Source organism: Bos indicus, chromosome 20 (assembly GCF_029378745.1).
Source record: "Bos indicus isolate NIAB-ARS_2022 breed Sahiwal x Tharparkar chromosome 20, NIAB-ARS_B.indTharparkar_mat_pri_1.0, whole genome shotgun sequence".
Lineage (NCBI taxonomy): Eukaryota > Metazoa > Chordata > Mammalia > Artiodactyla > Bovidae > Bos > Bos indicus.
This window is the reverse complement of record NC_091779.1, coordinates 9,266,625-9,291,528: the sequence shown is the minus strand read 5'-3', so window position 1 is coordinate 9,291,528 and position 24,904 is coordinate 9,266,625. Positions and strand designations below refer to the sequence as shown.

Genomic DNA, 24,904 nt, shown 5'->3' with positions numbered 1-24,904 from the left:
TTCAACATATTTTTCAATAGTGGTGGTGGTGGGGGGGGGGGGCACAATTCAACCCCGTAACATGTGGCTCCAAGGACAGAGATCTGTGCATGGCAAATGGGCCTGGATAAAGGGAAAGAGAAGAAATTATAGAGATGCATCAGTGGGATGGCCAACCCAGGGGACCCAGACTGGAGGGAGGGCAAGCAAGGTGTGAATTTTGGAGATCCAGGTGGTGATCAGTGACAGCGTAAAGGGTTTGCAGGTAGGAAGTAAGTACAAGGAAGAGCTGGTTCAGCAGGAGTCACGTGATCAAAGGGAGATGGGACTTCCAGCTCTAAGATCTTGGATCAGTGACAGGAGGCTGGCGGGCTGGCTCTGACTACGGGGACATGGTTTCTTGTAGATTGGAAGTAAAGTGCAACAGGGACAGGGATAGATAAGAAGGAAAATGGAGGCAAACCTACGAGCTGAAGTTATCAACCAGATGCTTCATGCCTCTTGATGAAGTAACGGAGTGGCTGAAAAAGTCCCTCGGTAAACTGGAATGTCAGCACTGACTTTAGGTCATGATCCTCTACCTGAGCAAGTCTCAGGCCCTGTGTCGGATGCTGACTGCAGGTATGTATGGAGGGAACACGAGCGAGCTTGACCCCATATTAGTTAGTTTGTAAGTGAGTAGTTTTCTCATTCAAAAATGGGCTTCCCTCACAGGCCTGCTGGAGTTGGTGCTCAGGGCCTCCTTGACGGATGTTTGTTGTGGTGGTGGTGGTTTTTATTACCATAAATGCCAAGTCTGATAGAGGAAGATTGAAAATATGTTGCTCAAAATCATAGTAGCTCAAAATCCCCTACCTCTCCCTTCCCTTACTGTGAAGACAAAGAATACACCACATGATCCTAGAACATTTATTTCCACAGGTTCTTGATAAAAGAGCACAATCCTGTATAAAAGTATACAGTACACACGAGGGCAAAATTACATAGCAAGCCACGGCTGCACTGACACCTTCCATAGGGAAACCCCAGGGAGGAACTTTCCACCTCCTGACAGTTTTATCATCATTCGCATTTCCAACACACTGCAAGCCCCATCCCACCTCTCACTTTCTCCAGCCTCTAACTGAAATGTGTATTCATAAGCTGTGCATGTGTGTACAGAAGACTCACTCTACCTACTGGATGGGAAGCTGAGACAACAAGCTGTATGTCACCCCAGCATGGAGGGGAGCCGAGCTAGGGAGGCTGCGGAGCCAGGCCTAGCTCTATCCTCCAGAGTTTTTACATGCCACTGGGGTCTCTGAAATTCGAAAGCCAGAAGGTCTTGTGCCTGCTCCTGTACTGAACTTCTCCCAGTTCAGGTCTGGGAAGGGCAAGCTCAGGAGGAGAGCCTGCACTTAAGGAGACCAGGGAGGGAGATCTCAGCGCACGCAGGCGGAGTCAGTGGGGGACAGAGAAACCTTCAAAAGCTTGTGCTTGAGACTGGGTTCTTCAGTCACGTCTTCTCCCACTACCATTGCTAAGTACCAGGGACTTTCAAGGCTCAAAATTGACCTGTCTCCCAGGAACTCCACGACAAGCCTCAAGAGCCCTTAGATAGGGTACCTAGCTGTGGCTTCGGTCTGACCACTTGCCACTTTGGCGGTTCCACAGCCTTCCTGGCGTCTGGGTGGGTGATTATGTGGCTTGATGTGTGAACAACGTGGCTTCGGTACCAGGGGGGTGTGCTTTAAGAACAGGAGAAAGTGGACAGAGGACACTGAGGCTGCTGTCACCGCGAATCCTGAGGCGGTCTGGGGAGGTCCTGTGGGGTCTGGTTAGGCAGCTGCCTTTGCTGCCCTTCGAGCCTCGTGCTTGAGCCTGGCCTTCTCTCTCATCTCCTTTTCTCTCTCAATCAGATTTACCAGCTCCAGATGCCACTCCTGCAGCTTCTGTTCATAGGTGGCGATATCCTCTGCTTCACAGGTGGGGAGCTGTTCCTTCACAAGCTGGGTGGTCAGGGTCAGAAGGCTTTCGGACTCAACTTTGCCCAGAGCCTGCAGCTTAGAATGTAAGGCCTGTTGGAACAAAGGGCAAAAACAAAACAAAAACAAGGAGATGTGGAAGGGGCAGGAAGAAGAAAAATAGAGAGAGGAAGAGAGAAGAGATTAAGTCATTGCAAAATCTGCACATATTCTGCTCACAGGACAAGGTACTTTACTGGAAGCCTGTCACGCTGCCTCTCATCCAGGCACCGATAGCTTCTGCTCTTTGCTTTCAGCGCAGCAATTCTGCTAAGATGCCCCACATGTGATTTCTTCCCCTTCACTCACACACAGTAAATGGAACTCCATATGCTGTGATTCTCTGTATAATTTGTTTCAAACCACAAAGACTGCAAAAGTATAAGAACCTCCATTTCCTTTCTCACCAAGTAGCAAACCCCATGAAAAAGGACCCTAAGATGCAAACAAAATGGTAGAAGCAGCTGATAAAATGGAGTGAACCCATCCATAGCTTTTCCTTTAGAAGAACTGGGATAAATGTTTGCCTAAACAGTTTTCCTTTCAAAAGACGGAAGTCATGTCAAGGCTTTCTTACTAATGGCATACTAAACAGCTCCCGTGAGTGCTTTCACTATTATAAGCCTCCCCGTGCTGTGCTTCATGAAAGGTCAGCCTTGACATTCTGACTGCTTATGGCTCCATCTGAAATGGCAGCTCGATTTGGTCGCTATTGTAATATTTCTGGAGGGGTAAAGTACTAAAACCACTAATCTACTTAAGTGCCTCAAGATGTAGATCAGAGACCCACTTATGGCCCCAGATTTAGCATATACCACATATCCCATGTTCCACAAAATAAATGCAATTTACTGGCATATGTGATGAGGCCTGCTCTAACAGCAGGGGCTGAAAGGTAGGAAGGGTCCATGGGCTTCAAGCAGCAGCCAAAGGCCTCATGTGATGGTTCAGTCATATAAAAATAAACCCTAGATTACCTGGGACTAATAAAAATCAGGCACCAGGAAGAAAAGAAAGTGTCTAACACACAGCAAGCAGTCAAGAAATACTGGCCTCTTTTCTTTTTGTGAATTAAAAAAAAAAAGGATTGTGAAAGAGCAAGGGCTAAGAATTTAATGCAGACACAGATCTCTATTTTCTGAAATTAAAGATATAAGAAACAAGGAAAAGGCTGTAAGTTTTAGGAGTGGGCAATATGAATATGGTGAATGATAACCTATGGGGCTATGCAGAGTTTTTTGCTTTTTAGCTTTTCTAAACCTGCAAAGTTAAGAGGAAACAACAAGTATGTAAATTCTTAACATAGCCGCTAATTCTCTGTGTACCCTGAAAACATTGATTAACCTTCCTTTTTCAGTTTGGAGGGGAGTTGAGCAATGACCTTAGAGAAGACTGGGAAAAACAGCCAAAAGTACCAGAATCCTTCTTAGAACATGCGGAAATAGATTTCCCAAAGCTGGCTCCATTCCTGCAAAGATTTAAATGTGGCAGCCTGGCAAAGTGTATATCCCTCTGGACCAAAAGGACACCACCTTGGGTCAGCGGGGAGGGAGGGAGGTTTTCTGCTTCACATGATGAATTCTCCTTCAGGCAGCACAGTTTTTTTGCTTTGCTCTAGACAGATGAGAAACACAGCAAGGAAGAGGCCAGGGGTTTAAACTCTGAACATGGCTCTTCCTCCCTGACTCTAACCACAGAGCATTTTGAGACACACAGTTGAAGGCCACTAACGGCAGCCTAAGTGCCAGAGCTCCTGAAAAACGGCAGTGGGAACCTGCTGATGCTGTCCATGGAGCCCAGAGGGCATTTCCAGGGGCCTTAGCACATGCCACAAAGCCGAGCAAGAGAGGATACCTGCATTTCATCTCCATCATACTCAAATGAGGCTTTGCGGTTTCTACTTGGGTTTCTGGAGATCGAGAGGGTTCAATCTCCAGCTCCTCTTCACCCAGGGCTGCAGTCAGGTGCTTGCTGTGGGAAGGAAGGCTATTACCCGCCCGTCAGAGATGAGTGGTAGGTAATGACATGTGGCCTTAGGGAACAAAACTGTGACCGATTCGCTCAAGTACAAAAAGGGGTATAAAAATTCCATTTGTTTCAGACCACTTCCTGTGTAAAGAGACAAAAGTATGATTTTTGATGACAGTTTTCAATGCCCTTCTGTGCAACGCTGATGCATGACAGGACTGCTCGTCTGTCACCACGGCAGAGAAGCACATTTCACACACAGCTGAGGGGCCTCGACTCTGCCCTGACTCACCTCATACCGTTCCACGTATCGGGGAAGCTTGGACTGCTCGGTTTCCTCCACGTCCAGCTGCTCCATCAGTTCCTCTGACACCGGGCTCTCCTCACCTTCTTGGGGCTGCTCCTCTGGAGACTCCTGGGCCGGAGCAGTCAGAGCCTTCAGTGCCCTGTCCAGCACACCCAGCTGTGGAGCAGAAAGGGGCAGAGACTAAATACCCTGTGGCCCTGAGAGCACTGGGGAGGGAGGCTGGAGAAGGGAAAGGGAGGGAAGCCTGGGACCTAAAAAATCGCGAGAAGAGTTCTCTTATTAAATTACAGAAACCAGAAATGGTTATGTAATTTTACAGTAGAAACACCTTGTCACATGGCATGGAACCCTTAGTACAAAACAATGGAACAATAAGCAAACTCAGAATTATCTGTGTAAGTGAATCAGCAGAGTGGCTTTTGATTTCACTTTTAATCAGCCAGGTAGGAATCCAGGAATTATGCCCGATGGGCAATGAAGTAACCACCCCTTCCATGTCTTTCTTCCTTAATTGGTTTGGAATTGGAAGAACGGGAAAGAAAAACCACTACAGACCACAACCAACAACCGGCCATTCTGAAAGTACGATAAAGCCTCTGAATCTAGGCGGGGGCCTCCTTCAGAGAAAAATTCAACTCACAGGACATTCAGAGATTAGGGATCAGCCAATCTATATATATATATATATATATATATATATATATATATGTTGATAAAGACCAGACAGCATATACGAAATTTATTGTAAGAGGGGATTTCTGTGACTTAGAAAGTAAGTAAATTATGAAACAGAAGGTTTCTTTTTTGTTTTGACCCCTCTCCCCTACCTCCTTCATTTTGGGGCAACCTCCTTTGAGGAGGGCCTGATCATCAGAGATGGGACAGAAACAGCCTCAAGGCCAGCATTAACACCTATATGATACTGATGAATTCTGTCCACATCAACTCAGAACAAAAAGCCAGAAAAGACTCCAAGGCTTTGTAATGCCACTAATACATTATACCCAAACCTGACACATATCACATTCAATGCTGACATCTGAATCACATTTCTATGAAGTCAGAACACAAAGAATGCAAGTCTGGCTCAAAATGCAGTAAGTATTTCCCTGGCAGAGCATTTATGTCTAATTTTGTGTTTCAATCACTAGTACTGACTATAGCAGGGTTAAAACATGAATATATATTCAGAAATGTGTTTGCTTTGGTATAAATGTCTCACAGAGAACATAATGACTCACTAGACATTAGTAATAAGGAGCCAGTAGAGGGACGAGACTTCTGTATCCTGAGACCAAAATGGAAGCCATGGGATGAGATTGAGTGATAGGGTCAAGGCTAAACAAACAGCTCAAAGTCAGCTTTCACACTCTGTTAACGAAATAACTGATGTCCTTTGAGGCCTGACTCTGGCTACAAAAGCTGCTTAAACAGAAGCAAGCACTATGACTCCTTACCAGGCGTAAGCTTGCCACATGTTTTCCCATGGCTTGAGCTAAGTCTAGGAACTCTGCAGAATGAAGAGCCCGAGGTGACCAAGGGGGATGAGCTTTGAGGCTGATGGGAGGACAGGGTCCTAGTCTGGACAAACCGAAAGCCTTAGAACTCTGAAAGGGACAGCTGGTCCAGACCTCCTCTGCATCATGCATTCACCACAGAATGATTTACTGGGAAGAAAGAAAGATGGCGCCACGTCTACTGCCTAAACTCATTTCTTGAGAGTTTAGGAAAACTCTGACAGGTAGTCAGTCTCACAGGACTACACGAAGATACAGAAATGCCAAAAGTAAAAAATAAAATCTTCATGTCTTTTGAGCTTCTACTGAGATTTTACTTTGGTGGTGGTAGTGGTGGAGGGCAATAAACAGTATTTTATTGAACTCAGTTTGAATTTCTTGGGAGAATAGTTTTCCTCCCAGACAGTGAACTATACAATCAACGTGAATCTTATTTTCTAGTGCTTGTCAGTAACACTGAGAATGTGGTTTTTTCATTCCTTTTCAACTGAGTAAATACATGAATCTATAGAGATAAAGAAGGTGGGGCTGGGGGAGACAAGGAAAACAAATCCACATCTTGACTTATAAGGGACAGGAGATGCTAAATCCCCCAGAATCAGGGCTGGGTAACTCACCGCTTCCCTACACAGCTTCCCATCCTCTGGGGAGGAGGCCACCTTCTCCATCACTTGAAGGGCTCTGTCGAGGTAGCCTGGCCGCCACAGAAGGGGCATGTTATGGTACACAGCCCGCAGCCCCTGCTGCAACTCCACCTTCCCTGTGCCCAAAAAGAACAATGAAGAAGGCTTAGCCGTGGCTTCCCACTACGTCTGAGACTGAGGACTTGAAGACACAAGTGAATACTCAGCTGGCAGCTTGAGAAATGGAGGATCATTTCAAATCTCTACCAAGACTCATCCCATTCAGTGAATAAGGACATTTCAGATAGATGATGAAAAACGTGGTAAAAGTCAATGTACATACTTTTCAATAATGTATGGACTTATTATTTTTTTTTTTTACTTTTTCATGTGGACTGCTGGTGACTATCACGAGGGCTGAGGGAAATTTACAGAGGTCGCCATATCTGCCTCTAAGTAGTGTGCGTGCATGCATGGTAGGTCGCCTCAGTTGTGCCCAACTCTGAGCGACCCCATGGACTGTAGCCCACCAGACTCCTCTGTTCATGGGATTCTCCAGGCAAGAATACTGGAGTGGGCTGCCATGCCCTTCTCCAGGGGATCTGCCCAACCCAGGGAATGAATCCATGTCTCTTACGTCTCCAGTATTGGCAGGTGGGTTCCTGAATGCTAGCGCCACCTGGGAAGCCCGCCTCTAAATGGAGCTACTCTTATAAAACAAAGCAAACAACTGAAATACGACTTTTGTTTCAAGACAAAATGTTGCTCCAAAAAAGAAATTTTACAACTTTCTTACACTGAAAAATTGTGCCAACATCTGACAACTTTCCTTGCCAGGAAATGTTTGACATTTTTAAAAATGCTCCAAAACAGTCCACTGACTGTCCTTATGAAAAAAAAGAAGAAGAAAATCTCACTTTACTCTTTCTTTTAGTTGAGCTGCATCAGCATTTTAATTATACAGTCCTTGTCATCCTTGTGGGTCTCAGGACATGAGTGTTTCTCTTGGAACCTCGAACAATCGTAACTAGAGCTGAAGATGTGGCTGGCTGACAGCAGGGTCCCCCAGTGAGGGGGGAGGCTGTCTTGGGATTCCTGGGGGAATAGAGATGTTCTCTGAACTAACGACCAAAGTCACCTTGAGCTGCTGGGTCTTAAATCTACCTTCACTTATCTTTCCCGGGAAGGAGGATTTGAGAAAGCTGTAGTGGAACATAAACAGACAAAGCTCATCAGGTGACAGCTAATTTTAGACCTTTAAGATACTTGGGGCTGGCTGCAGTCACGTTCTGGGAAGCTGCTTATGTTAGAGGTAAACGAGGCTACACCGCACATGACACGCTGAGAGCAGGGGGATCTGAATCTGATGCTGCCAGATTCAAAGCACTCAGGCCTCGGCTCAGAATCAGGAACGACAAAGTACATTTCTTGGCCCTGACAACTTCCTGGACAATTCATGCAGTGATACATTCCTGAGTGCTCCTCTGAAGGTAAATGCAAAAACTTGTAATTAATATCAAAAGTAGATGGTAAGAGAAAATGATTTTTCTTTTAGTTTTCACAATATATTTTATTTGATAATCTTATAAAATATATTTTAATCTCCAAATCATATAAGGAACACCTATGCCTCAACAAAAAACTAATAAACTGATTTAAAAACAGACTAAGAACTTGAATAGACATTTTTCCAAAGAAGACACAGAATAGCCAATGGACATGTGACAAGAGGAGCAATGTCATCAACCATCAGAACCAAAATCAAAAGTACAATATCATCTCACACTCGACAGGATGGCTATTATCAAAGAAACAAAACACAAGTGTTGGTGAGAGTACGGAGAAACGGGAACCTTTGTGCATTATTGGTGGGAATGCAAAATGGCACTAACTGCCATGCAAAACGATAGGGAGTGTCCTCAAAACAAAATAAACTGTCATATGAGCCAGCAACTGCACTCTTGGGTATTTATCCAGAAGAACTGAAATCAAGATCCTGAAGAGATGCTGGCACTCCCATGATCACTGGAAAAAGTGATTTTTAAAAAGAGTGGTCAACTCTTTTGTTAGTCTGAGAGCCGCCCAGTGAACTCCTCTGAGTCTGTTTCTACCAGGATCAGCACCCGAGAACGCCACACTGCATTTCGATGGTGAAGATCAACTCCAAAAGCAGTCAAACTGCTATAACTTAGATGGTTTTCAGAAAACAAAGGTAAAGGGCAGACATAGTATATGATTAGGAGAAGGTAGGAGAGAGCATGGAAGGCTAATGAAATAATATGAATTTAATTAACTCTGTAAATCAGGAGACATTTGATGCACACTTAGGTTGAATGTTATGTGCTCAGATTTGCTGAGAGCCAAGGCCGCTCCTCAAAAGGCCCTCCCCTGCTGCCTGTCTGATTCAATGCAGTTGGGCTCTAAAGCAAAGCCCGCTGCCCTGTGCGTGGCACACTCACACTGCACTAGCGCGTCCCTCTGTGCGCTCCCACAGGGCCACTCTCTGCAATCCTCTTCCCTCACCTGAAAACAATACCCACAATATGCATTCAATGTTTTTCCTCCTGGACTTGGGTTTAAAGAGACAGGAAGATGTTTTTAATACCGGGGAAGAGTCTACTGGCTGGTTCTCCCAAAGGAGGACCAGAACTTTCCTTTCTTTATCGCTTCTTCACACTGTTTACCACTGAATATAATCAAGAGCCATCAGAACTAGTTCTCACCTTGACAGTGGCGAAAGGTTTTTAAATCCCACTTTGTTGTCTTACCTAATAACTATAAGACCATCAAAGTCCAGTTTTATGTCTAAAAATGAAAGCTGTACTGGAATTTCACAAGTCTAAATCAAATTATAATTTTATTATAACTAAGAAGTATACTTTTATTAAGAAGTAAAAGAAGGAATCAGTTCCTATCCGTGAAGAACAATGTTAGTAAGGCCCTCCAGCTTACCAAGAAGTGCATAGCCGTACAACTGGGAACTCAACCCCACTGAGTTCTTCTGCTTCAGGCCTGGGAGTAACAGGGAGGCACCGAAGTTCCTCTCCTCTTCCCACTGAAACAGAATATAGCAGGTCATGGTGTAGCCAAGCAATGCTTACTGTATGCAGAAATGTGAGCATTAATGACACAAGAGGGAAAAAGAATATGCTATAACATTAGGTAAAAGAAACAAAATAATCATACTAAAGCTCCATGATAATTCTGACTTTGTAAAGAAAAGATATTGGTTTGATGAAAAATGCAGAACAGAAACGCCCAATATGTTAACAGATTTCTAGGCAGTGAAATTATAAGCAATTCTGGTTTTCCTCTTTGTGCTTTTCATTCCTTTCTGAATCTGGGGCAGTGAGTAACAGCTCCTTTTACAATCAGAAAAGCAAAACAAAAATAAAGAGCCTACTCTGGATCAACACGGCCTCGAGGCAATCAACAAAGATTACCCACGCTATCGGCTCTGTACTCACATTACTATGACATGACAGAGCAGGCTTTCTGAATTTTAAACAATTCAGCAATAAGACTCCTTCTACTTCATAGTGTTCAAGTAAATACAACTATTAGACTGCTTTTAGACAGATTAATGCCTCTTAAAAATAAATTAGGCAATCAGAAACACTTAGTGATCACTTCTTTCAACCCAGGGTGCAACATTACACTTCAATAAAGTTGAAGCCTTTTGAGACACGGGGAAACGGGAGGCAAAAACACAAGCACTGCTGAGGCTGCTGCACACGCGCAATGGCGGTGACAGGGCTCACTGTGACCGCAGGCCCGAGCAGCACCTTGGCAACTCCCCGGACAACGAGAGCCCTGATCATCTCGGTGCCGGCGCTGTAGGAGCACACAGCAGCCCAAGTCTTTGTTCTGGCTTAGAAATACAGAATGCAAAGCTCAGGTGGCCCTGCACTGGTCAGAGAATGAACAAGGTGTGCAAGCTACCCCTGCAGCCAGGGGTAAGTGGGGCACCCCTGGTGTTAATGGGCACCAAAACCTCTTTCCTGGGAATGACCTTTGTGCAATGCAAGTGCAATTTCTTAAGGTTTTACTAAACCTTTGAAACAAGCAAAGACCTTGGGAGAAAAACAAAGCCTCCACAGGCGCTTCTGCAGCACACAGAAGTTAAGAGAGCTGGTAATTAAGGAGGTCATTTCACTTTCAAAAGCAAATCACTCAAGCTTTGATTTCCCTCCACATAAACTGCATGAAAAGGGGCTCAGGGAATAATAAATATGGAACCTTAAAGATGTTTTTCCTTTTCTTTAGGGAGAAACATGATCCATAGTATCAGGATGCAACAGGGGCTGAAGGCCAAATGAACAGCATCCTTGCTCTGCTAGAACCGATGGGGGGTGGTGATGGCGGCTGCAATGGTGATGCTTCCAAAAGGACTTTGACAGAGGTAAATGAAAACAAACGAATGTGTTAGATATTTTCTGACGACTGTCTGGAAATAACTCAACTACTGTTGTTTATATGAAAGGCCACTGATGTGTTAACGTAAGATATTAGGTCTCTTCAAAGCCTTCTACCACATGTACTGTTATGGACTAAAACAGGAGCTATTTTCAAGGTTTCCTCATTTCATGCTTCTGCTTCTCCCTTAATACAAAGCAAACCCTCCTTCTCTCCCTCCCTCTTGTACTCCCCTTCACAGTCAAGACATCTGCTCGCTGTCTCCTTTTGCACTTCTGACTCACTCCATAATCCACTTCAACTTGGTTTCTGGCTCCATTATTCTGTGCCCTCATACCACTAAATTAAATGTTCTTCGTAAGAGTCCTCATCTCACCCACCTTCTCAGGAGCATTCTACATGCAGACCATCTTCCCATGGCATTTGTCCCAACACAGTCTTGATTCTCCTTTTGGCCTGTGGCTCATGTATAGACATTTATATATGGATTTATAAATTACATCTCCAGTCCAGATTTTTCCATTCAGATGTCAATTTCCCTTGGGAAATCTGACTGTCTCAAAGGTATCTCAAAATGTAACACATTCAGAGCCAAACCAGTGATTTTCCTCACCAAATGAAGCTTTTTCCCAGAGTGCCTTGTGCAAACACCCGGCAGCTCTTTCGGGCCTCCCTGGTGGCTCAGACAGTAAACAGTCTGCCTGCAATGCGGGAGACCTGGACTCGACCCCTGGGTCCGGAAGATCCCCTGGAGAAGCAACTGGCAACCCACTCCAGCATTCTTGCTTGGAAAATCCCATGGCTAAGAGGAGCTTGGTGGGCTAGAGTCCATGGGGTCGCAAAGAGTTGGCCCCGACTGAGCGATTAACACAAACTAGTCAGAAACTGAGGTCAGCTTTCACCCTTACCTCTACATCTATTTCCCTCCCCAACATGTTCTTTGCCTCCTAGATACAGCAATCAACTACTCTCTAAGGTCCCAGCACGTTCTGGCCCCCACACCACCAGCATCTCTTGCTCAGATGACTATGATAGTTGTGGCTAAGACTGGATGGGGGCCAGGGTGGCTGTGGTCAGAATACTTAGATCAGAGCACAAAACTGATCATGTTACCCCATCTGCTTCAAACTTTTCAGTGGTTTCTTGCTATGTTTAAGATGCAGACGAAACAGCTTCGCATGACCCACCTTCTCTAACTTTTATCTCATCCTACGATCCTCTCTGTGGCAGTTAGACTTTCTAACTTCCTACCTTCTTCTATCCCCTTTCTGCTGACAATGTTCTTTCTGCTTCAGGGCTTTTGCATGTGACATTTCCTTTTTTTGGATTGTTCTTTCCCTCTTCAGTCTGTTAATTCCTATTCATGCCCCAAATATTAACTAAAGAAATACTTCCTTAAGGAAGTCTTCCCTAACTTACGTTTAAAATAAAAATAAACTCTCTACCATACAGTCTTTATAGTGCTCAGTATAGTCACGTGTTTTATTTATTAAATTTTTCTTTTCTGCCACGCCACGGGGCTTACAGGATCTTAGTTCCCTAAACAGGGACTAAACCTGGGCCAGGGCAGTGAAAGCACCAAGTCCTAACCACTGGGCCACCAGGGAATTCCATGTTTTGTTTTAAATGCCTATATTCTTCTTAGATTATAAGCAGGAAATGTTTGTTCACCATCGTAAAACGAGCACTTGAAACACAGGGAATACAGCAGTTGCTCAAAATATATTTAATGAACTAATGAATGTGAGGTATGCCGCAGGCTATGACATTCATTTTAGAAAAACAAAACACACCATAAATTTTTTACAATGGGGGCTAGGGTAGATGATCTTTCCAGTTTCTACCCAAAGCAGTGTTTTCTGAGGTTACCTTTGAGGTTAAGGGCAAAGTCTGTAGGGCCAGACTGCCTGGCTTCATCACTTATGAGCTCGGCCACTTTATGCAGTATCTCTATGCCCTAGTGTTCTCATCTGCACGGAGGTGAGAGGATTGGATGAAATGAATAAATCTAAAACACCAAGAACACAGGAAGTGTAAAGTAAGTGCTATTTAAGTATTAGCTACTGTTATTACTGCTGTTACTCTTAGGGGAGCAATAAACAATTGGAGAAGGCAATGGCAACCCACTCCAGTATTCTTGCCTGGAAAATCCCATGGACAGAGGAGCCTGGAGGGCTACAGTCCATGGGTCACAAAGAGTCGGACAAAACTTAGTGACTAAGCAACAACAATGAAGAGATGAAACCAAAATTTGGTATTCTGGACTGACCCAGAGCAACCTTAGGAAAATATTGACACAAAATAAACAACCAGAATTTAATACCAGAAGCTGTGGTTAAAGCTAGCTGCCTCACTGCTTCATTGGCATGCCACATCCAGCTCTCACTGATCATCAATTACCCATTTCTGAATGTGTGAAGTGCACTCAGCATAGCTCATGTTTCAGAATGTACATAAGGACTTTCACTTGAGATTCTTCCAAGCGGAAGAACGTTCAATTCCACTTTGTTAGAACCCAGGACCTAAAATGTATGGGTGAACACTCATTCCTGGTCGTGCAGGGTCACAGGGCTTCACAGCAGGTATCTTTTCCCACATGCTGAGGGCAGGGCTTTCCTCTGGCCCCCACATCCCTACTGAGCAGCTGCTGCTTGCTTCTCTAAGGCTCTTAGTACTGTTTCAATACAGGTCACTTACACTGAAGTCTGTCTTCTTTGCCAGGCACTGGTATAGAACATAGAGGGAGAGGAGCTGGGTGGAAGGAACTTCGAAAGCTTCTTGCATCATGATCTCAAAAACCACGGATAAGGCATCTGACAAGAAGATCAATGCAAAAATTAGCAAATTAGGTAACATCATCAAATCTGTATTTAACTATGCATGCATGCATGCTAAGTCACTTTAACTGTGTCCAACTCTTTGTGACCCTATGGACTATAGTCCGCCAGGCTCCTCTGTCCATGGCGTTCTCCAGGCAAAATACTCTCCAGGACGGTTTTCATCCCCTCCTCCAGGGGATCTTCTTGACCTAGGGATCAAACCCACGTCTCTAATGTCTCCTGCGTTGGCAGGTGGGTTCTTTACCACTAGCACCACCATAAGCACTCAAAAAGTGAGGCATGATAGAAAAATACAAAGAATCATGAAGTTAAACATGGGCTGTGGTCCTAGTTCTTCTGTAAAGCAGGTCTTTCCCCTGTCTTTAGCTTCTATTGTACATACTGCTAGGTAGTAAATCAGGTGCTACTGTGCCGCTGTTCTCAAGGACACAGAATAAACCACTTGATTTCTCAGTATCACCTTCATGATGATAAAATACCATTTGTTCCATAGATTCCACAAGATTGTTGGACAGTCCAACAACATAATACATATGAAAATGCCTCATAAACTGTGAAGCAAATTTAAGGCAGCATGTCTACCAGCTGGAAGAGTTAAGGCATACAGAAAGGAGGCAAGTATATTTTCCAGGTCACCCTGGTAAGAAGAGATGGAGAGGGCTGGGCAGAATGCCCCACTGTATGTTCTGGAACCTTCTTTCTGTTTTGGGAAAAAAGGACGAATGCTAAAGGTAATTTTAAATCCTAGGTATTACTTCAAAGACAGAAAACTGATGACTACGAAAAGGACAATCAGCTTCAATTTAAAAGAGTTGAAAGAATGGAAAGGAAATGCATATTCATAACTTGTAAGTCCCTGAGTTTAACACAGAAGATTCTTGTTTCCACATGAATGCTGATCACAGACCAGATCTTCAGCAAGATCTGATTTATTTCCCCTCAATATTCCACAACATAAGCGGAAGCCAAGAAAATCAAGTTCAAATAATTTCTTTCCCTTATTATTTGTTGTTAAAATCAGAGATGTTAACATTGGTTTAAAATACAGTGCCTGCATATAATGTTTTGAATAACAGCTGCTCTTTTAAACGGTTTTTGCATATACTCATAATTATAAGAGTTAGCACTCATTTGTAGCTATTGCTAGCCAGCTGGTTTTCTATGTGTTGTCATGGTTCTAAATGAGGTCAAATGCAAGAACTTCTATATTCCTTTTGTAAATGGGTAAACTGAAATGGACAGGCAGACCAGGGAGGAGTCACCCAGTAAGTCAGTAGCAAAAAAGCGCCTGAAAGAGACATAAACAAACAAACAGTCCCCTACCCTACCAACAAACCAGTATTTTAAAAGAACAAGTTAAAGCTAAAAATATAGTTCAGAAAAATGTTTTGCCAACTGTTCAATACTGAATTCAAAATTACACATGAATAAATAAAATTCATTTCTAATTTATATTCATTTCAGTCAGCTTGGGAAGTGAAATTAGACTGACCTATATAAGATTTCCTGTTCATCCATAATTATTTATGTACTTTGATATTTCCTATTTTAACAACAAAAGTATAATATTTTCTAATTTCTTGCCATAAACAACAATAATTTTCATCAGAAGTTTATTTACAAAAATTCTCAACATCATTTACTCTGAATTTAGGGGGGAACCCCCAAACTCCTTTTACCCTTCCAACATTTCCTTTAACAAGAGAGAAGAGAGAAAACTGCTACTACATAATTTTCCAGTGATAAACTAGTAAGAATTTTAAAATGTGATGTTCACAGAGAATGGAAGATGAAACATGCAAAAGAGAATTATCTTTTAAAAATTATCTTTAATTTTAGTTCAATTTAGGAAATGCATGTTTAAAATGGAATGAAAATGGACAAGGGACAATAAGCATTAAAAAAAATAATGTACAGCAAATATTTTTAGGCAGTCAACAGCTCCAAGTCTTATGAGAGAGAAGAGAAAGCAGAGAGGTCCTGGGTGCCCAGCCTAACCCGATGCAATGGAAAAGGCTGAGGGTGAGGGATGTAACTCAATGACAGGAATCAAGGCGTCAAAAAGGAAAAATGACCACCAGTCCATATCCGTGTTTCTGAGGTAGTGACTACCATAACACAGGCAAAGCTCAGAACCAAGCTTGAGGATGAGATGGTGGAAGGGGAAGCCAGGGTGTATCTTTACACAATGGCGCAGCCTCCTCTTTCCTTCTTCCCTGTCTGTGTAGCTAAGAGCACAAGTGTGCTGTACCACCCTTCCCCGTCCATGGAGACTGGCAGGGCTCCACCTGACTGCTCTGTAGGGTCTGCCACAATCCCCCTCTTTCCTTGGTCCCCCCCTTATTGTAGATGAAGGTAAGAGCCACTTCAGGTTAGTTCCACGGAGCCACAAGATTTTGGGGGTAAAGAAAACTCAAGAGATCACCGATGCACTTTGTTGTTGTTATTGTTCAGTTGCTAAGTCCTGTCTGACTCTCTGTAACTTCATGGACTACAGCACACCAGACTTCCCTGTCCTTCATCTCCATCTCCTAGAGCTTGTTCAAGCTCATGTCCAGTGAGTTGATGATGCTATCTAACCATCTCATCCTCCATCTCCCTCTTCTCCTCCTGCCCTCGACCTTTCCCAGCATCAAGGTCTTTTCCAATGAGTCGGCTCTTTGGATCAGGAGGCCAAAGTATTGGAGCTTCAGCATCAGTCCTTCCAATGAATATTCAGGGTTGAGCCCTTTAGGATTGACTGGCTTGATCTCCTTGCAGTCCAAGGGACTCTCAAGACTCTTCTGCAGCACCACAATTCAAAAGCATCCATTCTTCAGGGCATAGCCTTCTTTACGGTCTAACTCTCACATCCATACATGACTACTGGAAAAACCGTAACTTTGACTAGATGGACCTTTATTGGCAAAGTGATGTCTGCTTTTTAATATGCTGTCTAGGTTTGTCAGAGCTTTTCTTCCAAGGAGCAAGCATCTTTCAATGTCATGGCTGCAGTCATCATCTGCAGTGATTTTAGAGCCCTAGAAAATAAAATCTGTCACTGTTCCCACTTTTTCCTCATTTATTTGCCATGGAGTGATGGGACTAGATCCCATGATCTTAGTTTTTTGAATGTTGAATTTTAAGCCAGCTTTTTCACTTTCATCAAAAGGCTCTTTAGTTCCTCTTCACTTTCTGCCATCCATTAGGGTGGTATCATCTGTATATCTAAAGTTGTTGGTATTTCTCCCAGCAATCTTGATTCCAGCTTGTGATACATCTAGCCCAGCATTTCGTACGATGTACTCTGCATATAAACTATATTTAACTTATATAGCAGGGTGACAATACACAGCCTTGTCATACTCCTTTCCCAATTTGGAACCAGTCTGTTGTTCCATGTCCAGTTCTAACTGTTGCGTTTTGACCTGCATATAGCCTTCTTAGGAGACAGGTAAGGTGGTCTGGTATTCCCATCTCTTGAAGAATTTTCCACAGTTTGTTGTGATCCACACAGTCAAAAGCTTTAGCGTAGTCAATGAACAGAAATATGTTTCTCTGGGATTCCCTTGCTTTTCCTATTATCCAACAGACGTTGGGAATTTGATCCCTGGTCCCTCTGCCTTTCTAAATCCAGCTTGGACATCTGGAAGTTCTTGATTCATATACTGCTGAAGCCTAGCTCGAAGGATTTTGAGCATGATCTTGCTAGCATGTGAAATGAGCACAACTGTATGGCAGTTTGAACACTGCACTTACGTCAGAGACAGGGAAACAAAAGCCTATGGAGGTAAAATGACTTCCCTTCATAGTGAGCATGCTACTCTCTCCAGTATAAGATTTTATGCTTATACACTTCACATGCTGTAACAACTGTGATGTAAGTAAAACAAAGTTAGCAAATTGTGCTTAAAACAAAGTCAAGCTAACAGCTGAATTAATATAACCTTAACTAGCTGTGGAAGCTCAGGGAGCTTTATTGCATTAACTAAATTCACTGTCCTTTGCCCAAAGAGACATGAAGAAATAAATTTGAGAAACTCAGAGGAAAGAAGATCTGGATAGGAGTCTCCTGTTTGGCCACCCGATAAGGTCAATCAACTGCACATCTATTTCTGACTGAAAGAGTGCTATACAGATGTCATTAAGAAATTAAAAAAAGGTCAAAGTGCCTATATTTACTTCCCTTTGGGTACGGTAGATCCATTATAAATGGACCTTGGTTTGATTTCATACCTTTGTAATTTTCTTTCTTTATGAAATGATCCATCAGTAAGTTAAATGTATAGTTATCTGGAAAAATACCATACTGGACCTGCAATGAAAATAAAAGTAAAATAAGAGAAAAAACTCATTAAGTTCAGTTTATAATATATGCCTATGTATTATTCAGGAAAAAAATTTGTTCCCATTAGCTTTAAAATATCTGACTACCATTTTACGGCATCTGTGACAGTGAAATAGAAGCTGTGACTCATGCAGCTTGGTAACTGGAACTGTTGGTCAGGGTGAGAAAGTTGTGAGTGGGTGTCTGATACAAGACAACTGACGTGAAAAATAAAGCTCAATTCTAACACCTCATCATAACTTAAAAAACCCTGAACCAAACCAAGAATATAAAAAAAACCACATTCCACTGGTTCAGTGATTCTTTTAAAAAAGTATGAATATCAACACAAAAATGGAGTCCTAAGAGAAGGCACACATTAATCACACTATGCAGCATTTTCTGGTCCTTAGAGTGCTCTTCTCCCAACTTTATTAAAATATAATTCACATGTAACATTGTGTGATTTTAAGGTGTACAACATGATCATTTAACATGCATATATATTGCAAAATGATTACTACAATAAGGCTAGTTAACACATTCATTGCCTCACATAACGATCATCTTTTGGTGGCAGTGATGAGAATATTTAAGATCTACTCTCTTGGCAACTTTCAAGAATATAATATAGTACTCTTAACTACAGTCATCACACTATACATTAGACCCTCAGAACTTACTCATCTTTGGAAGTTTGTATCCTTTGACCAACATCTCCCCATTTCCAGTCTCCCTCCCCAGACCCTGATATCCATTATTCTACACTGTTTCTATGAATTCTGCCTTTTCAGATTTCACACATAAGTGAGATCATGAGATATCTTTCTTTAAATGACTTATTCTACTTTGCATAATGCTCTTAAGGTTTGTTCCTTTTGAATGGCTAAATATCCCACTGTATGTGTATGTACAGGCTTCTCTGGTAGTTCAGATAGTAAAGAATCTGCCCGCAATGCAGGAGACCCAGGTTCACCCTGCCTCCCCACCCCACACACATTTCTTTATCCATTCACCTGTAAATGGACACTCAGGTTTCCATGGCTTGGCTGTTGTTAATAATGCTTCAGTGAACGTGGGGTTGCAGGTATCTCTTTGAGACAGTGATTTCACCTCCTTTGGATATATAACCAGAAGTGGATTTGCTGGATCATATGGTATTTCTATTTTTAATTTCTTGAGTGATCTCCATACTATTTCCCATACTGGCTGTACCCATTTACATTCCCACCAACAGTGCATAAGGGATCCCTTTTTGCCCTCTTCTTGCCGGCATCTGTTATCTCTTGTCTCTGAATTTTTAAAGACCCAAGAAACCTGAGATTTTAGTGCCTTCCTGTGTGATTTTCATGCACAATGAAGTCTGACTACTAATCATCTGAACTGTGGTTATATATTTATTTAAAATTCTTATCTCAGTAGGATTACCCACTCCCATCAACCACCAGAAACATCCAAGGAATTTTTTTTCCAATTACACTCATCCTCCTTGAGAAATTCTGATAATCCTAAATCCCAGTTGTCAGTCTCTGCTGAACTGAGTCACTATTACTAGCAGACTATACAGAATGCCTCAAATGTGCTGAAATACAAAAAAAAAAAAAGACGTTCAGAAGCTACTGTTTTAAAAGCTGCAGCCATGTTTAACTTGATCAAAGCAGTCATTCAATCTGCAATAATCCCTAAGGCAGGGTAAAAACAAAATATTTTAGAATGATAAATCATTAAAGCTGGAAGAAAAGAAACTTAGGAATCAACTGGTCAGTGATTCTCAATCCTGGCTGCAAAAATCAACATGTAAGCTTTAAAAAGACACCAGTGAGGTAGGAATGGGCAGAGCACAGAGGATCAGGGGGCAGGGGCTGGGGAGCGGGGCAGGGAAACTAGCCTATATGATACAATAATGGTAGACGTGGGTCATTATACCTTGTTCAAAGCCATGGAGTAAACCCTACTGTAAACACGGACTTTGGGTGATTTGTGTTTCAATGCAGGTTCATCACTGTAACAAACGGCTCACTTGGATGAGAAATGCTGATAATGGGGGAGGCACGTCCCCGCAAGTGTGGGGACAGGGAACATATGGAAAATTTCTGTACCTTCTGTTCAATTTTGCTGTGAAACTAAAATTGCTCTAAAAAAATAAAATCTAAAAAAAAAAATTTTTTTAAACCAATTAAAAAAAATACCAATGCCTAGGTTCCAGAAAGACCAATTAAATTAGAATCCTGGGGGTGGAGAAAGCATCTATAATTTTTAAAAGCTTCTTACATGACTCTAATGGGCAGCCAAGGTTGGAAATCACTGATTTGGTACACCTCACTTGACTTAGAGCTGAAAAACCTAAGACCCCAAAGAATAAACTTACTATTTGCCTAAAGTGAAAGTGTTAGTTCATCACTCGTGTATGACTCTCTGCGACCCTATGGACTGTAGCTCACCAGCCTCCTCGTCCATGGAATTCTCCAGGAAAGAATACTGCAGTGGGCAGCCATTCCCTTCTCCATGGGATCCTTCCCAATTCACGGATTGAACCCAGGTCTCCTGTACTTCAAGCAGATTCTTTACCATTTGAAATACCAGGGAACCCTATTTGCATAAAGTTAAGAACAACGGGTAGAATTTATGTTGTTATAGCTTGGTTCTTCTGACTCTGTCTGGTGTGTTTTTCACTAAAAGACTAGTAACAATAAAAAGTAAGATAGAAATAGTAGATTTATTAGTGAACCTGCTTATCTACTTTATCAAATTATAAGCTTCCCCAGGAAAAGGATAGGATGTTGCCCATTTTTGTGACAATGCCATACCCAACCCAACATCTCACACACAATCTGTCTGCAACGTGTATCAAGTTAAGCTGGTAACCAAGTAAGTCATAGGAACAAAAACTCCCAAAAACAAATTTAGTATTTCTTTTTGAGTTAAAAAACAGAAGGTTCAATGACACTACAGATATAATACAGTTCCAGAGGAATATTATTAAAGTCTTATTATGGGTCAAACCAGGATTGTGGCTTGAGATTCACAATAACAACGTTCTAACTTTTGTTCATTTTGTCCTTATTTCATACTAAGAGGGGAATGAAGAGTCAGCTGTTGGGTGAACATTCAGAAAGACCTAACTGTAGGGGCTTCTGGGGCTTGAGGGACTTAGGAAGACATGCTCTGAATAATCTAGGAAGTCTGTCTTTTCAAAAACGTGTAAGAGATATGAATGTTCCGGAGACTGTACTCTAGAAAAATGGTCATGTCTTTTACCCTAACGTCACCAAAGGAAACTAGGCAAAAACCCCAAGACTTAGGGATCAAGAATGAAACGACCACCAACAGAGTTTCTGTGATTGGATTACTTTTTCCTTTCACCTCTCCATTTTAAAATCACTATGCTTTGAAAAGCCACAGCTACAGGAATCTTTATTTTTAATGTGCTGATTAATTTATACCAGCTCCATTCTAAAAGATTCAGTTCAGTTCAGTTCAGTTCAGTCGCTCAGTCCTGTCCGAATCTTTGCAACCTCATGAATTGCAGCATGCCAGGCCTCCCTGTCCATCACCAAACTCCCGGAGTTCACTCAGACTCATGTCCATCGAGTCAGTGATGCCATCCAGCCATCTTATCCTCTGTCATCCCATTCTCCTCCTGCCCCCAATCCCTCCCAGCATCAGAATCTTTTCCAATCAGTCAACTCTTTGCATCAGGTGGCCAAAGTACTGGAGTTTCAGCTTTAGCATCATTCCTTCCAAAGAACACCCAGGACTGATCTCCTTTAGAATGGACTGGCTGGATCTCCTTGCAGTCCAAGGGACTCTCAAGAGTCTTCTCCAACACCACAGTTCAAAAGCATCAATTCTTCGGCGCTCAGCTTTCTTCACAGTCCAACTCTCACATCCATACACGACCACAGGAAAAACCATAGCCTTGACTAGACGGACCTTTGTTGGCAAAGTAATGTCTCTGCTTTTGAATATGCTATCTAGGTTGGTCATAACTTTCCTTCCAAGGAGTAAGCGTCTTTTAATTTCATGGCTGCAGTCACCATCTGCAGTGATTTTGGAGCCCAGAAAAATAAAGTCTGACACTGTTTCCACTGTTTCCCCATCTATTTCCCATGAAGTGATGGGACCAGACGCCATGATCTTCGTTTTCTGAATACTGATTGAGCTTTAAGCCAACTTTTTCACTCTCCTCTTTCACTTTCATCAAGAGACTTTTTAGTTCCTCTTCACTTTCTGCCTTAAGTGTGGTGTCATCTGCATATCTGAGGTTATTGATATTTCTCCCGGCAATCTTGATTCCAGCTTGTGCTTCTTCCAGCTCAGCGTTTCTCATGATGTACTCTGCATATAGGTTAAATAAGCAGGGTGACAATATACAGCCTTGACGTACTCCTTTTCCTATTTGGAACCAGTCTGTTGTTCCATGTCCAATTCTAACGGTTGCTTCCTGACCTGCATATAGGTTTCTCAAGAGGCAGGTCAGTTGCTCTGGTATTCCCATCTCTTTCAGAATTGTCCACAGTTTATTGTGATCCACACAGTCAAGGACTTTGGGATAGTCAATAAAGCAGAAATAGATGTTTTTCTGGAACTCTCTTGCTTTTCTATGATCCAGCGGATGTTGGCAATTTGATCTCTGGTTCCTCTGCCTTTTCTAAAACCAGTTTGAACATCTGGAAGTTCATGGTTCAGGCATTGCTGAAGCCTGGCTTGGAGAATTTTGAGCATTACTTTACTAGCGTGTGAGATGAGTGCAACTGTGCGGTAGTTTGAGCATTCTTTGGCATTGCCTTTCTTTGGGATTGGAATGAAAACTGACCTTTTCCAGTCCTGTGGCCACTGCTGAGTGTTCCAGATTTGCTGGCATATTGAGTGCAGCACTTTCACAGAGTCATCTTTCAGGATTTGAAATAGCTCAACTGGAATTCCATCACCTCCACTAGCTTTGTTCGTAGTGATGCTTCCTAAGGCCCACTTCACTTCACATTCCAGGATGTCTGGCTCTAGGTGAATGATCATACCACCGTGATTATCTTGGTCGTGAAGATCTTTTTTGTACAGTTCTTCTGTGTATTCTTGCCACCTCTTCTTAATATCTTCTGCTTCTGTTAGGTCCATACCATTTCTGTCCTTTATCAAGCCCATCTTTGCATGAAATGTTCCCTTGGTATCTCTAATTTTCTTGAAGAGATCTCTAGTCTTTCCCATTCTGTTATCTGAGGGCAAATAAATTTAAAAGCTATTTCTTGTACTATTCTCTGCTGTACTGTAATGGAACATGTAATGGTACAGGCACCATCTTGCCTAAACTGAGGAGAATAAGCTGCAAATGCCAGCAAACCACTCACCTTATTTACAAGGGTATATAAGGCTTTGTCTTGTGCACCGTATTTCAGACACTGCCTAATCCAGGTGTGGATAGTCCAATTTCTCAAGTACCAGCAGTTGGGACTGTGCCGAAATCTAAATAAAACACAAGAAGAGAAAAAACTGGCTTTAACTCTTAGATGTCAATGCCAAAATCCATGTTCCATCAGCAGGTCCCCCTCTGAGGAATTTACAGATGATCATTAAAGTCAGGAAGGCCAACAGCTAATAAAACTTGAGGATAAAACTCATTAACATCTGAAATGGGAAAGAGAAGGCAAAATAACAGTAACAAAAATATTATAAAAATTTTACTCCTTACTTATATTCCCTAATTCAACATCTTGTTTTAATATGAGATTTATGAAAAATGATTTCAGGAATATGCTCTACTAGAAGACAGATATGGAAGCTCATTGGAAAAGGAAATGGTAACCCACTCGAGTATTCTTGCCTGGAGAATCCCATGGACTGAGGAGCCTGGTGGGCTGTGGTCGGTCCGCGGGGTCACAGACAGTCGGACACAACTGTGTGACTGAATAACAACAACAATGGAAGCTCATACTTTATAGAGGTTTAAAACAGATGAAGTAAAAAATGAAAACTATAACAGCACAGCAATTTTAGAGGAAAATCAGCTGTGAGTTACATTGCTATTTCTTGATGCACTTAGGGGAGATTGGGACACTCTTCAGTGAATTGAAAGGGAAAAAAAAAAAAAAAAAAAAAACGAGCAAAATTTAGCATTCAGGCCCTCCAGGACCCACAGTCATTCTGACTTTCATACAGCTCCATTCCAGCGCTTCGGTCTACCTCCTCTTGCTTCCTGCAGCTCCCCACATGGTTTTTAAAGGCCTAAGCTGTCCAAGCTGAGGTGTATACAGTACCAGTATTCCCACAAAGGAATGGAACTTGGAAGGGAATTCAAATGCTAGTCTTGCCACGAGTTGGCACGCATTGGCTGGAGCAGCTTTTGCTTGCTCCTAGGGCCTGTGCCATGAGGCTGAGTGACAGGAGGAGAGGGGCGACGGGCGTGAGGAGGCCACGTAAAGGGCGGTGCTGTCCTCTAGCTGCTTATCTGTTTTCACCTGGACGGTTCCTCAAACATCATCTCATGTCAGCTCAAGTCTGCACCTTTTCTTTGAACCTTCAGGAAGTGGAAGCAGGTCAATCTCTGGACCCCACAAAACTAAAAAAGTCAATTTGTCTTCTTATTGTAAAAACAAAAGGCAAGACAAAAACTTAAAGTGAAAGAATTTTATGCCATATTTGAGAGTTGGGGCTACAGGCTAATACTGGGGGTTTTCAGAGGCCAGTTATTCAATCTGCCACCTGCTATTTCCTGCCATCTGGTATTGGGATAGTTTCCTGCTGACTAGATTTTCTGCCAAAGTAAAAGCTGAGAGAAAGAGAGCAAGTGAGAAGTAGTACTTAATTTTGGCTGTTTATTAGTGATCTGTTGAGAGATTTGACAAAAATAAGATTTGAAGATATTCTTTAGATTTAGTCATGCACCCCTGTCTAGTCTTTTGAATGCTTTTCATTTGGCTGGAAAAAGTTTTTCTCACTGGATCTTTCCTT

The 24,904-nt window shown here is 42.4% G+C and overlaps 1 protein-coding gene across 3 annotated transcripts in view; it reads right to left on the bottom strand.

The window, feature by feature from the left end:
* Window positions 1-874: 874 nt before the first annotated feature.
* Window positions 875-24,904, bottom strand: part of MRPS27 (mitochondrial ribosomal protein S27) — a 103,959-nt gene continuing 79,929 nt past the window's right edge. For all 3 annotated transcript variants that reach the window (XM_019982919.2, XM_019982918.2, XM_070774561.1), the window contains 7 exons: window positions 23,305-23,419; window positions 17,869-17,947; window positions 13,511-13,626; window positions 9,350-9,452; window positions 6,392-6,534; window positions 4,243-4,413; window positions 875-2,036 (listed from right to left, as the gene is read on the bottom strand). In XM_019982919.2, the coding sequence (XP_019838478.2) occupies window positions 1,797-2,036; window positions 4,243-4,413; window positions 6,392-6,534; window positions 9,350-9,452; window positions 13,511-13,626; window positions 17,869-17,947; window positions 23,305-23,419 (967 nt within the window). In that variant the 3' untranslated portion in view covers window positions 875-1,796. The remainder of the gene's footprint in view (window positions 2,037-4,242; window positions 4,414-6,391; window positions 6,535-9,349; window positions 9,453-13,510; window positions 13,627-17,868; window positions 17,948-23,304; window positions 23,420-24,904) is intronic.